The sequence below is a fragment of the Panthera onca genome, chromosome A2, assembly GCF_046562875.1.
Source record: "Panthera onca isolate mPanOnc1 chromosome A2, mPanOnc1 haplotype 2, whole genome shotgun sequence".
NCBI lineage: Eukaryota > Metazoa > Chordata > Mammalia > Carnivora > Felidae > Panthera > Panthera onca.
The window spans coordinates 60,160,348-60,174,137 of NC_138340.1; the positions used below are offsets into that span (position 1 = coordinate 60,160,348).

The 13,790-nt window shown below is 47.5% G+C and overlaps 1 protein-coding gene across 11 annotated transcripts in view; it reads right to left on the reverse strand.

Annotated features, from left to right (window-relative positions):
* The window catches only part of SLC41A3 (solute carrier family 41 member 3), a 95,172-nt gene that overhangs the window by 22,674 nt on the left and 58,708 nt on the right, over positions 1-13,790 (reverse strand). For 10 of the 11 annotated variants that reach the window (XR_013554072.2, XM_078442651.2, XM_078442648.2 and 7 more), the window contains 4 exons: positions 13,671-13,742; positions 7,550-7,694; positions 4,175-4,321; positions 1,422-1,566 (listed from right to left, as the gene is read on the reverse strand). Coding sequence is in view for 10 of the 11 variants with exons in the window: in XM_078442651.2 (XP_078298777.2) it covers positions 1,422-1,566; positions 4,175-4,321; positions 7,550-7,694; positions 13,671-13,742 (509 nt within the window). In the remaining variant the exon portion in view is untranslated. The remainder of the gene's footprint in view (positions 1-1,421; positions 1,567-4,174; positions 4,322-7,549; positions 7,695-13,670; positions 13,743-13,790) is intronic. The other variant, XM_078442652.2, reaches the window with a different exon arrangement.

Below are 13,790 nucleotides of genomic sequence, written 5' to 3' on the forward strand. Positions count from 1 at the left end.
CTTGTAGGGGACCTGGTACACCTCTATACAAAATGTCTTATCAGAGGCACCTGGGTGGCTCAGTTGGTTGAGAGTCTGACTTTAGCTCAGGTCGTGATCTCATTATTCTGGAGTTCGAGCCCCACGTCGGGCTATATACTGACAGCTCAGATCCCGGAGCCTGTTTAGGATTTTCTCTCTCTCTCTCTGCCCCTCCCCCAGTCATGCTCGCTGGCCCTCTTTCTCTCTCTCTCTCTCTCTCTCTCTCTCACAAAAATAAACAAATATTAAAATAAAAAATTTTTCAAAATGTCTTACCAGTTTCCTTTCTCAGTGTAGCAAACACTTTCCTGACCCCTACACAAAATATCTGATATAGACAGGCTGGTATCCACAGTGTCCTCTCCACCACGCACATGATTCTCCGCCTCTATTCTGAGCCTCAGCTGTTCCAGAAGGCCCATCAGATAATGTTAGCCCATTAAAAACAAGTTACAAACTCTCTGAGGTCACGTAGCTGGCTGGACTCTCCCATGTGACAGCTCATGTACCACAGCTGAACTGCTACTTTCCTGAGCAGTAAATGGAACCTACATGAGAATCCACTTCTGCTCCTTGTTCTTAGAGATGTCGCAATAAGACCTTGCTCCTACCAGCCCCTGGAGTTTAGCAAAGACTGTCCTGCTCCTACAGTCCTGGCGAGGTTGGATCAGTTTGTAAAAGGAGCCCAGGAGCTTTCTGGAATCAAAGACACCTGGACCACAACCACTTCTCCCTAAGAGTCAACGTTAGGAAAGCACCCCAGAAAGCACTGGGGTGGTGCTCATCCAGGTCTACTAACAGAAAGGGCTCTGGAGAGTGAGGTTCAAGGGTGGAAGACCTGAGCTCAGCTGAAGGCCCAAGGGCCCAGGGGGACGAATCCCTCAGCCCCACTAGGTCACACCAGCAGCCATGCTGTGGAAATGGTATTCACAGAGCCATCACTGTGGGGCCAGGTGAGGGACCCCCTGAAGCCCAAGCAGGGGAACTCTGGCAGCAGGGATGGGGGAGACAGGTGTCCTGCAGTGCCACGAGGGGACAAGAGGTCCTGGCATCAGTGTGTTCATCTGATGTTTTCAGGTTCAGTTCTTCCTGGCTCTGATACTCCTGCAGTGGTAAACAGGACTGCCTCTCAGAATAAATAAGGTCTAAGGTTCTTGGTGAGAGGGAAAGAGATGAAGAACAAAGAGGTATGACTCAACAACCGGCACCGGGACTTAGTGAAGGAGCCCACAGCAATGATTCCCTCCAACCATGATCAGCCAGAAAATGATTTAAACCCACATGATTTACATCCTCACCCTGGAGGCTTGGTGGCCTCAGGCCACTCTCCCTGTCTGCAGAGGCCAGACAGGGGTGGCATGGAGAGCAAAGGGGTGGTGGCAGCCCTCACTCATGCGCACCTGCTGATGACCATCGCTAGAATGATTGGGAACCACCCGAACTTCAGGATCCTCATGATGGGCGGGTTCTGCTTGACAATGAGGACCCACAAGGGGATCAGGGCCGTGAAGCTGATACAGACCAGCAGCGACAGGTATCGATTATCTGGGAGGAGAGAGAGAGAGAGAGACAGACAGACAGACAGACAGTGTGAGTGCCAGGGCACATGAGCATGGACTGTGGGGCCACAGTCTGGGCTGCAATGATTAAAGGTGGGCTTGGAGCTGAGGAGATGCTTCTGTCTCTGGCAGTTTAGGGTGGACAACCTACCATACTTCTAAAGATTTTGTCCATCTTATGCAACTGGAAAAGCTCCTCTTTATCCTCAATTCCTGTCACAAGCCCCTTTACGTCTCTTTTTTGCTATTTTCCTGACATACATAACCTCTCCCATCTCCTTCCATCTCAACCTTATTATTATTATTAATGGTTACATCTATGGGATTGTGTCCACAGGCCAGCACTGTGCCCAGCACCTTCTGAGCACAAACTCATGTCATGTTCTCCATTCCCCCTCAGATGGGCATAGGAGAGACTACAGCATGAAGAGGTGGCCCACCAGCACCCGAGCCAGCATACAGACATCAGGGCTACAGTCAGAGTTGGTTAATGATGCCAATCTGCTCCTGCTGAGGCCAGCCTAAGGTGGCCTCCCCAGCATCTATGGGTCCCTCAGGGCTCAGACCACACCCAGCTTTGCAGCTACTTATGCCCCTGTGTCATCTTCTCTGCTGGTTGGAGCCAGCAGAACTCTGACGGTTCTGGGACACCTGATTGTTCCTGGAGCCAGGTCAGGGCCCCACATACCACCATTCTCACTCACTCCCTTCTTCCCTTATATTTTGTGTGTCACCTTCCCAATCACTCCAAACAAGACACCAGCTTTCTCTAGAGCTATCCTCTCACCCCCAGCCCCACCTCTAAAGGACAGGCTCAGGTGGTGCACAGTCCTCTGCCAAGTGGACCCCAGCACGCAGAGGTGTGCAGGTAGGTCTGTGCCCCACATCCCATTTCTCTGAGCAGCATCATTAGGAGGACCCCTCCCCTCTTGTCTTTCTCTGCACTAAACAATCATGGTTCATTCCTCTGCCATAGGGAGGCCCATCTCCTTGGGCAGCTACATGGAAGCACAGGCCACAGGTGCTCAACTTGGACTACAGACAAAGTAACTCATCATGGAAGGGGCCAGCCTCTTTGCCATCCCAGGAGGTGGGAGACAGGCCCAGGAAGCTCTAAGCAAGTCTCAAAAGCTCTAGGAAGCAGCAGCCTACAGGAGTGCTGCTTTTAGGACATTTTTTCAGTCTGATTTTTCTAGAATGATTCAGGAGCCCTGGCAGAGGCTCCACTTCATATTTTCCACCACCATGATGAATACTTCCCCCACACATGGCTTGTCTTCCCAACTACATTGACAGGTGACCCAGTCAGCAGCTCATTCTTCATCAGTGAAGATTTATCTCATATGTGCCAGGCCCAGTGAACCTGTAAGTGCACCCAAGATAAATTCACAGTCTAATCTGAGGGTTGGACAACCCAACGATGATTCAACAGCTACTAAGTCATGTGTTGCAACATGCACAGTAGGGCAGAGAAGAAGGGTCTAGAAACACCAGTGACCCAAATTTGTTTTATAAGTAAAACTCGATTAACCAACCCACACACAAGTCTTGTTTTAAATTCACTATGGTTTAAAGATTTAATTAGGTTATCTTATCATTAGATCTTCATTGCCACTTACAGGAACTTTGAGGATCTCCCAACCATCAAACAGTATTGGTGGCAGGCATTTCCTGGGGTGACAAGGAGCTGGTCCCAGAGCTGAGAGGGAGAGGGTCTCAATGCCCAGACACACTAAATCACAGGTATTCTGTCAGTCTGCTTCAGCTGCCAGCATGTAAGCACTGGGTGATTTCTCTTGCTCCGGAGTCTGAGTTCCCACAGGGCAACGATAAGCCAGAGCTTCGCTGTGTCTGTGCCTGTGTCTAGGTATTTCCTCCAAATAAGTGTCACCACATTCCCCACTGCTGTCCACCATCTTCTTCACTGTCCACTCCACTCACTGATGCCACCTGCCCCCAGGTACTTGGGGTTATGACCATGCACAGAATCAACACTTACTAGATCCAAACAACTGTGGGCAGCCAGCTTAGGTGGAAAGCAAAAACTGTGATGCTCAGAGGGGAGTAGTCAGCAGGTTAGGACTGCTGGGGAAGGGAGATGCTACCTGTCTACAATGCCCAGGGCAGAACATGTTCAGTGTGCCCCCAGGGCAGATCTAGGGAGACCCCTGGTGGAGTCAGAGCCTCTGGCCACAAGGGTCTGTCATACAAGAGGTGTGAACGCCTTCCTTAGCTGATGACCAGGGCACTGGCCACCTTCTGAGGAGACCTGGGCTTTTCCTGCCTCACACCAGCAGGGAGAGCATATGCTGCTGCCCATGGCTATGACATGCCTCCTTGGGAGTCCCTTCCCAGCTGGTTTGTATGTGTCTGGTGTGACACATGCCTTACCCATGGAGGGTCTGTTAACCCTCCTATGAGGGCGCACTGAAGTGGCCAGGCCATCCTCTGGCCCTCCCTGGTCTCCTTGCATACCCCTGCCCTAAGGTGGAGACTGAACTTATCTGCTGACCTGAGTGGATGGGAGAGCTTGCTGTTTGCCGACATTGGACCCAGCCTTGTTCGTGTGCCCCACCTCAAGGGGTACCTCTTACCTTTGTGTTTATAGAAGAAGCTGCTAACAAAGGCCAGGATGGACAACGTGATGAGGTCTCCCAGGCTGGCAGCAATGGGCGTGGCAATGTTGTCTGGATTGACCCCAAGCTTCCGAGCACCAATTACTATGCAGACCATCAGCATTCCTGCAGGGAGGTGGCAGAAGAAACTCAAAGCACAGGACGAGAAAGTGGTCAGGAGGCTGCTCAGTAACTTGCTTCTATCCACACAGCCCTCCCCTTGGAGCCAGGCTGCCCTAACACTCAGTTTCCCCACTATGCTTAAGCCTGAGAAGGCTGCAGTAGGGTGGACCCTGCGACTTGCGGGCGTGGTGTTAAGCAGCCTGCAAGCTTTGATGATACACTCAAACCCATGGGGGAGACAGCAGGGAGGTGGTTCCTAGGCTCCCAAACCAGAAACTACAGATGTGAAACTCACAGCTGCTCCCTCACAGGAAGAGGACTCCAAAACCACTCTGAGCAATAGAGCCCCAGGGGCAGAGCACAGCCTCTTGTGTCTGTCAGGGTCCCTGGGGACACAGGTGCCCCAGTGGGATTAGCCACGTGAGAGGTTTGTTAGGGACAAGGCCTGTGAGGGGGAATGGGGGGCCACAGGGGTGTTGGGAGAGCCACGAGATGGCATGTAGGCCACCCGCAGTGGGAGACAGGAAGGCAGGCAGGGGAAGCACATGCAGACTACAGCACAGCATTGTCAGTGGGTCCACATCTCTGGGGAACAGGCCCATTTCAGGATCCTGGCAGGGCCACCACTGGGCGAAGGCAGCAGGTAACCTCTAACAGCGGGGAGTGGGGGTAAATTTTTGGGTATAGCACTGGAAACCCAAGAGACACATTCTCGTGGCCTCTATACCTTCCTGGGTCCTATTTTGTGTTCTGACTCTGTGTTCTGAGATGACTGACACATGCAATCTTCCAGCCCTCATCTACTGCCTAGGACTTAATCCAACAGCATTGGGGGCTCCCGGGTGGCTCAGTCAGTTAAGCATCCAACTCTTGGTTTTGACTCAGGTCATGATCTCATGGTTTGTGGGGTCGAGCCCCATGTCAGGCTCTGTGATGACAGCATGGAGCCTGCCTGGGATTCTCTCTCTTTCTCCCTCTCCCTCTACCCCTCCCCTGCTTAAGCTTGTACCACTCACTCTTTCTTTCTCTCAAAATAAATAAATAAACATTTTTTAAAAAGACCCATTTTATCTTGGCTCTTGGTGTTTTAATACTTTACTCACTACTCTGTAACTCTAAATATAATTAGAATTATCACCTCAAGGCCTACTAACACTGCTGCCACTGGCCACAGTTTGTGCCCTATTTTGTGACCAGGTCATAGCTACTTTATCTCTTTTGAAATGCCAGTTCTAAGTGAGGTTGAGTCTGTGTGGCTGGTGGTCTGGTGAAAAACAGGGACTACATAGAAACCACCAGTTTGAGAGCACTTATTAAAAACCACCACCACCACCTGGCTTTACAGCAGTCATGCTTAGGTCACACTATGAGCCACCAGCCATGCTCCTCAACTTCTACACATCTTTGGACAACCCAGTTTATGTCCATGCTGCTGAGCTTCACCCCTCATCTATGCTTCACTTTCCTCATCTGGAAAATGGGGAGCTAGGAATGGCATTCTCTACAAGACTCCACAGGAACAGGGCTGGCCTCTGGAATCATCGGATTGTGTTGTTTTCAGAGACTTCATATCAAGTATCTCTTGGGCTCTATTTCTCCACAAGGTGTGGCATACTCATTCTTCTCTTCCCTTGGACAGACTGAGTGATGGCACCCTAGCCCCTGCCCCATTTGCAGAGGCATAGGTACATGACCAGGAGCCGTCTGCCCAGGGAAGTGCAGTTTATGAATTTGCTCCTGGGTTTCTGCACTCTTACCCTCCATCCTGATTATATACACTAGCACAGGAAGGAAGAGAAACCAATAAATAACCCGCCACATTATCCTTACAGAGAGCTGAGCTCAAAGGTGTTTCATGAGCAGATGAAGAACAGAAGAGTAAATGCAAATCCAATTCCCAGTTAGCACTTATTCTTTCTTATATGTGCACATTGTTTGCGAGAGACACTCAGACATGCAGTCCAGAAGAGAACCAAAATGAAGTCCGCTCATTCAGCAAACATTTGGCAGCTGGTAATATGCCTATTTTAGGTGTTGAAAATAGCCATCAGGCTCTGGGCTCATACAGTAAATGCTTGTTGGGTGGAGGGACAGACAGCACACAAGTAAGTGAACAAGCATTTGAAGTAAAAAAAAGGACATGAAAACAAAGCAGGACTATGAATGGGGGTGTGATGCTAGAGAGCTGATCAGAGAGGCTTCAAAAAGGAGACACTTGCACTTAGCTGAAATTTGCTATGTGCTTGCATACTGATGTCTCACCCCAAACCAGAACATACACATCACAAAACAGTACAGTTACTCACCAGTGCATCCCCTCCACTGCATCAGTGCCTGGCACACAGTAGACACTCAGTAAGTACTGAGTAAGGAGTGAATGGGGGGACATTCTATGGTAATTGCATGGCAACTGTGGTTGCCCCTGAAATGGGTGAGCTCCCTGAAGACAGGGTTGTTTGTCACTCCTTGTGTGTTCCGCCTTCTGCAGACATGGAGGAAGCATCTGATGTGTGTGTGACAGGCGGTGTGACAGGAGTAGAATAGGAGAAGCCCTATTCTAACAGGGCACCTCTCTGAGGAGCTGACATTCTAGCAAAGTGGTGAGACAGAAAAGAATGAAGAAAATGAAGTGAACAATTGCAGATGTTTATAAGTGCTCAATAAGGAAAACAGGTGCAGAGTGCAGAAGAGCATGTCAGCAGCTGGGAAGAAGGACGGAGGGCAGAACTTGAGTGAGTCAGAAAAGACCTCTCTGCAGAGATGAAATTGAGGCTAATGCTAGAGTCTTGCTCCCTACAGGACTGCAGATGCCAGAATCTTCCACAGGCCCATTCGCAAGCTGTGCTCAAGTAACATTTAAAGACTGACTGACTGAATGAGTGAATGAATGGATGGAGAATGGATGAACAGATGAATGTGTCCACTGAGCAAAAGCCAGTTCTCTGAACAAGCAGAGGGAAGAGAAATGGAGTCAGCAGCTCACTCCTGCGCACATACATTGCCTAGGAAAGGACTCATTGTCCTCCTTGCCCATCCATAAGGTAGGACCTGGAGATTTAACTAACAGGCTCTCCCCCACCCTCTGGCAGGACATGTGAGGCCCCACCATTAGTACACCCATCTTCCACATCTCAAGGAACTGAAACACAAAGAGTTGAGAGTAGAGTACTGAGGAATGGAGGACAGAGAGAGCTAGGAGGGGGTGGTAACTGGGGTGGGGGCACAGCTCACCTAAGGCAAATGCAGCAAGAAAGGCGGTGATGACACTGCTGGCACACAGCAACTCCACCTTCACAAAGTCCAACTCCTCCCTAGACATAGCACCCAGCAGCAGGGCGGCCACAGCAGCCAGGAACCCCACAACGGTGGCCTGCACCTGTCAGGGCAGAAATCAGAAACATGAGGAAAGGTGTCTCTGACCATCAATGTTCCTCCCTGCCTTTGCCTCTGCCTCCTCTCTGACCTTGAGGTCACCCAACCTCCTTTCCTCACCCTAAAATTTGCCAACAGCCCCTCCAACCTGGAAAAAACAAACACCTTGCTTCAATCCAACTCCCTTGAAAACTATTGTTTTCTTGTTCTGGAACTTGTTTGATGCCATTTTCCATCACAAAATCTTCACCTCCTACTCAGCCCTTGGCCAAGGGCCACCAGTCTCTTGCTCATGGCTCCTCTCACTGGTCTGGGCAAAAGTGCTCTGTAACCCCCAGCTGCTCAGACAAGCAACTTCCCCTGCAATGTGGAAACTCCATGATCCACAGCTACGCCTTGGAAGTCTCTGTGCACACTCTGTCTCTCTCCCAGACTTACCTTCCTTGGCAATTGCCCTTCATGCTGGTGGCCCTCTTTCTCTCCATTCTCCCCCATCCCGGCTGCAATTCCCATCTCATCTCAGTGGCGTCACACCTCTGCTGCTCATGCAGGCCAGTACCATGAGGTGCCCAGATCTCAGTATCAATACTGGCATGTTATCAGTACAGTTGACCCTTGACCAACACTGGCATTAGGGGCACCGACACTGTGTAAAGTTGAAAATCTGTGTATAACTTGTCACTCTCTCAAAACTTCACTACTAACAGCCTACTGCTGATCAGAAGCGTTACCCGTAACACAAACTTGATTCACACATATTTTGTATGCTATATTATATATTGTATTCTCATAATAAAGTAAACTAAAGAAAATTAAGAACATCATAAGGAATCATACATTTACAGTACTGTATTTATGAAAACAAATCTGCCTATAAGTGGACCCATGCAGTTCAAACCCATATTGTTCAAGGATCAACTGTAATTCAAATGTCTCAATGGAAACATGCTGTATTATTAAAGAAGACTAAAAACACAAAGAACTCTACCATATATATGGATGAAAATGTTCCCCAAGTTAACCCACGTGATTCCAGTGAAAGTCCCAACAAGACTTTTCATGGCACTTGACAATTTATCTTAAGTTCCACAAAGATGAGTAGATGTGCAAGAACAGCCAAGACACCTTGAGAAAAAAGATCAAGAGGGAGTTTGGCACATTCATTATCAATATTTAGTTTTAAGGCTACTGTAATTAAAATAGGGTGGTACTGGCACAAAAATAGACAAATAGATCAGCAGGACAGACTGGAGTCCAGGAACACCATCAAGAATAGATGAAAATTTATATATGGAAATTTAATATGATAAAGGTGGCATTTCTAATCAGTATGGAATGGATGGGTACTGAATAAACGGGGTAAGGAAAAGTGGATATCTAGGGGAAAAAAAAGGATTCCTACATTATACCATTCATACACACACCCCACTAAACATAAAACCTAATGTATGAAAAGAAAAAATATAGGATAATGTGTTTCAGATTTTGGATTAGAGAAATACTCCTTCTGAAGATGTGTAAAATCTCTGAGGAAAAATGAAATAAGCTGTATATAAATCCAAGTATGACTTCTATGTGATACCACAAACTTCAAAGACAGAAACTGAGCAGGAGAAAATATCTCCATTTATAAGTAATAAAGGGTTAGTGATCAAAATCATGAAGTCCATTTTACAAAGCAATGCCAACTTTTGGTTTTTTAATGTTTATTTATTTTTAAAGGGGAGAGAGACAGAACATGAGTGGGAGAAGAGCAGAGAGAGAGGGAGACACAGAATCTGAAGCAGGCTCCAGGCTCTGAGCTGTCAGCACAGAGCCTGATGTGGGGCTTGAACTCAACGAACTGCAAGATCATGACCTGAGCCAAAGTCAGATGTTTAACAGACTCAGCCACCCAGGCACCCCAAGCAACGCCAACTTTTTTTTTAAATTTTTTTTTTAACGTTTATTTATTTTTGAGAGAGAGACAGAGCATGAACGGGGGAGGGTCAGAGAGAGGGAGACACAGAATCTGAAACAGGCTCCAGGCTCTGAGCTGTCAGCACAGAGCCCGACGTGGGGCTCGAACTCACGGACTGCGAGATCACGGCCGAAGTCGGCCGCTTAACGGACTGAGCCACCCAGGCACCCAGACGCCAACTTTTTAAAAAAGACAACCCAACAGAAAAATGTACAAGGAGTATAAATTGACAAGATACAGAAAAGGAAATACAAATGGCTAAAAAGCAAACAAAAATGTGACCAGCTTCCCAAGTAATAGGAAAAAAAATTTAATCCCAATTTGAAAGTAGGTATCATTTCTTTGTAATTGATGTTGGTGTTCCTCTACGAAAAGGTCAGTGCCCTCTCAGTTTTGGCGGGGGTGGGTGGGGAACTCAGCAGGTGCTAAGCCCTTGTCTGTGCTTATCCAATTAATGAATCAATCAATGAGTGCATGGGTACACTATATTTATCCCCCAGACTAGGTAAAATTAAAATTTAAAAGGTTTAGGGGCACCTGGGTGGCTTAGTTGGTTAAGCATCTGACTCTTGCTTTCAGCTCAGTTCATGATCTCAAGGTTCATGGGTTTGAGTCCTGCAGTGGGCTCTGTGCCATCTATGCGGAGCCTGCTTGGGATTCTTTCTCTCCCTCCCTCCCTGCCTCTCCCCTGCTCTCTCTCTCTCCCTCAGAAATAAACATTAAATAAATTTTTAAAAATCTAAAAGGTTGATAATATAAAATACACATTGACAAATAATGTGGGAAAATGGTTCTCTTACATATAGATGGTGGTAAAATTGGTACAGGAATTCTGGGAGGAAACTTGGCTACAATTTACCCATACACCTTATGATCTAGCATTTTCTCAGTACAACATTTGCACATATGAACGAAGAACCACGTAATAATGACAATAATGACTGGAGCTGACATTTCCCAAGTGCTATCTGCTATTCTAAGTGATTTTCATTCATTAAGTCATTCTTAAAAGTACAAGTTACAGAATTATATGTACAGCATAATACTTTTTGTGCTTAAAAAAAAAAAACACAGAAAGACAGGGACACCTGGCTGGCTCAGCTGGAAGAGCATGTGACTCTTGACTTTGGGGTCGTGAGTTTAAGCCCCAGGATGGGTGTAGACATTACTTAAATAAAACAATATTTAAAAAAACATAGGAAGTCATAGCATATATTATCTATGGCCACATACACCTATATGGCAAATACAAAGTAGTTTAGAAGAATACTTTCAATGCTGGTGAGGTTATGGAGAAGTTAATAATTAAAACATTAACACTGGTGCTATTACTTAATACTAAGCACTGAAATATTTTATAATCCTTTTTGGAAAAATCTAGATCTTTAAATTGCTCATACCTTGTGAACTTGTGGGAAGTTATCTTCAGAAATTCGTGCAAAAAGAGAACAATGTCATTGTGGTGTAATTTATTGAGCAGAAGCCTACAAACAATTTTATGTGCACCTATGTGATGAAGGTCGAATGAGGTGGGATAGGGCTGAATTTGGACAGTTTGCAATAGCCCTGCTGGACCAGCTCTTAGTGGCTGCACTTCAGTCTTACTAGTTGAGTTCCTGGGCCCCACCAGTTGTTAAAAATCACTCTTGGGTATATTTTAAATATTACTGTCGGGTGTATTTGTGATAGAATATGAAGTTACTAGAAGTTCAATTATGAAATTTATTGGACCATGTGTGACTCAATGTTAAGCTCCTTAACAAACAGAAGAGACAAACTTATATCCATGCTATGAACCAGAATGTGCCAAGCCAGTGTCTGGCCCAGGTCAGGACTTAATGAATGTTGGTTGAGAATCGATCATGTGGAAATGTGCATACATATGGACAAGGATTTGTATAAATTTTTTTTTTTAACGTTTATTTTATTTTTGAGACAGAGAGAGACACAGAGCGTGAACAGGGGAGGGGCAGAGAGAGAGGGAGACACAGAATCCGAAACAGGCTCCAGGCTCCGAGCTGTCAGCACAGAGCCTGACGCGGGGCTCGAACTCACAGACCGTGAGATCATGACCTGAGCCGAAGTCGGACGCTTAACCGACCGAGCCACCCAGGCGCCCCAAGGATTTGGAACCTTGTAGCTCAGGCACTTATTACCTGCCCCTTGCCAGCCTCTCTGTTAAGGGTATCACGAGCATCTCATTTAATCTCCAAAGCTCTTCAGCCATAGGCCATGGTCCCGGCACAGGTGACTCGGCTCAAGTGGAGAAGGCAGATATCTACACACAGAATTGCAACCAGGTCAGCTGCAGCTGCATGTGCAAGGCCCCAAAGAGTACCTGGTGTCGGGCTGGAACTGAGACCTGATTGGAACTTCATTGCCGGAAGAACAAGAAGAGACAGGACATTCCAAGGAGAGGCAACCACACACACAAAGGCAGCAGGTGTGGGGGACATGAAGCTGTGGAAGGGACAGGACCAGACCAGGAGTACCTTTGGGCCAGGCCTACACTTTGACAAGTAGAACCAACAAAGGAGCTTCAGGAGGAGGCAGTTTGATCAGCTCTAGGATTTAGAAAAGGTCACTCAGGTGTCCAAGCAGAGGGGAGCCAGAGGGGAAGGAACCTGGGGCAATGAAGAGGTTTGATGTCAGTGATGCAGGAGACCAAGAGGCCAAGGCAAGGAAGAAAAGAAGCAGGGCTGGATTCAAGTACAGCTCAGAGGCAGACTCTTCCGCAAGTGGTCATAAGGTTGAGGAGCAGAGATGCTGAGAGAGACTCGGTCTCAGGCTTGATTAATGGGAAGACTCCTCACTAGGCAAGCTACTATGATTGGGAGTTTACCACATGTGGCCAGGTGCCATGGCCTTACATGATTGAAACCTCACAACAGACCATCTTACAGATAAGGTGAGGTGATTTGCCCAAGGGTCTACCCCCAAAATGAACTTTCAACCATCAAACTCTTAGGGATTGGGGACTTCACAAGAGGTAAGTGTGAGGAGATAAGGTGATGACGCCAGATCTGGCTAAGGTGTTTCAGGGATGCTTCGGGGAGGGGCAGATGGAGATGCCCCGTAGACAGCCAGAAACAGTGGCTCTAGAACCCAGGTGAGAGGTAAAGTGGATAGCCACCTACTCTGATGGACAGGGAGATATAGCTAAGCAAGTCTTGTGTGGTCTGCCCAAGGCCAACCTGTTGATAAATGACAGCCTTAACACCAGCCTGTCTGATCTTAGAGTCCAGGTGCTTTGTGCAGCCTCAGGCTGCCCCCAGCCAAAGAAGCCCAGAAGGTTCTGGATCAAACTACTTCCTCTCTTGTCCTGAGCCAATCTCTTCCCAGTCTCCCCCTGCCCTAGGCTTCCTGATTTTGTAATACTCTGAGACTCCTCAGATAAAAACTTAGCCCAACTAGGGTCTATTAGAAGGAGGTTCAAGTTTGAACAAGCATGAAACATTTAAGGGACAAAGGTGTGGGGGTTGGAGGATATCCTGCAAAAGCTGAGAAGGCACAGGCTGAGAGGCAGGAGTGGGGCCAAGGAGGAACTTCCAGACAGGAAGAATCTCCAGAAACTATAAGCAGGATCATATGCACGAGGCAGTCAGAGGGTACACCAATTAGGATGTCAGTGACTTTGGCAAGCACAGCTTAAGTCAAGACAGTGGGAAGAGAAGGCAGTTAGCCCTGTCCATGCTATGAGAAACAGGAGTAAGTAAGTATAGGCAAATCTTTCAATAAGTCTGTCTTGGAAAGAAGGAGGTAGAGAAGCTGGAGCGAACTTGGGTTCCAAGAAGAGGCATCTACACTCCGGTGCCAGTGCCTGTAGTTGGGCTGATCCTCCAGCTGCCATATGAGTGTGGTCTGGTGGTTACAGAATGGACGAGGGGCCCATTCCCAAAGCTCAGTCTGGAGTACAGGGACAAGGGCTCACTTAGTCTTTGCTCTTCCTACCTGGAGCAGGCCTGACTGCAGATTCAAAGCAGGAAGGAGATTCATCAAATGGACAAAGGGGAGAGTCACCTGAATGAGGGCGAGGTTACTGCTGATAACTCTGTGCTGCTCTTGGGTGTCATCAATTTGTCCAGTGTTGGCCTAGGATGAAAAGAAAAGGGCAAAGGGTAAGTCTGGCTGGTCAAAAAG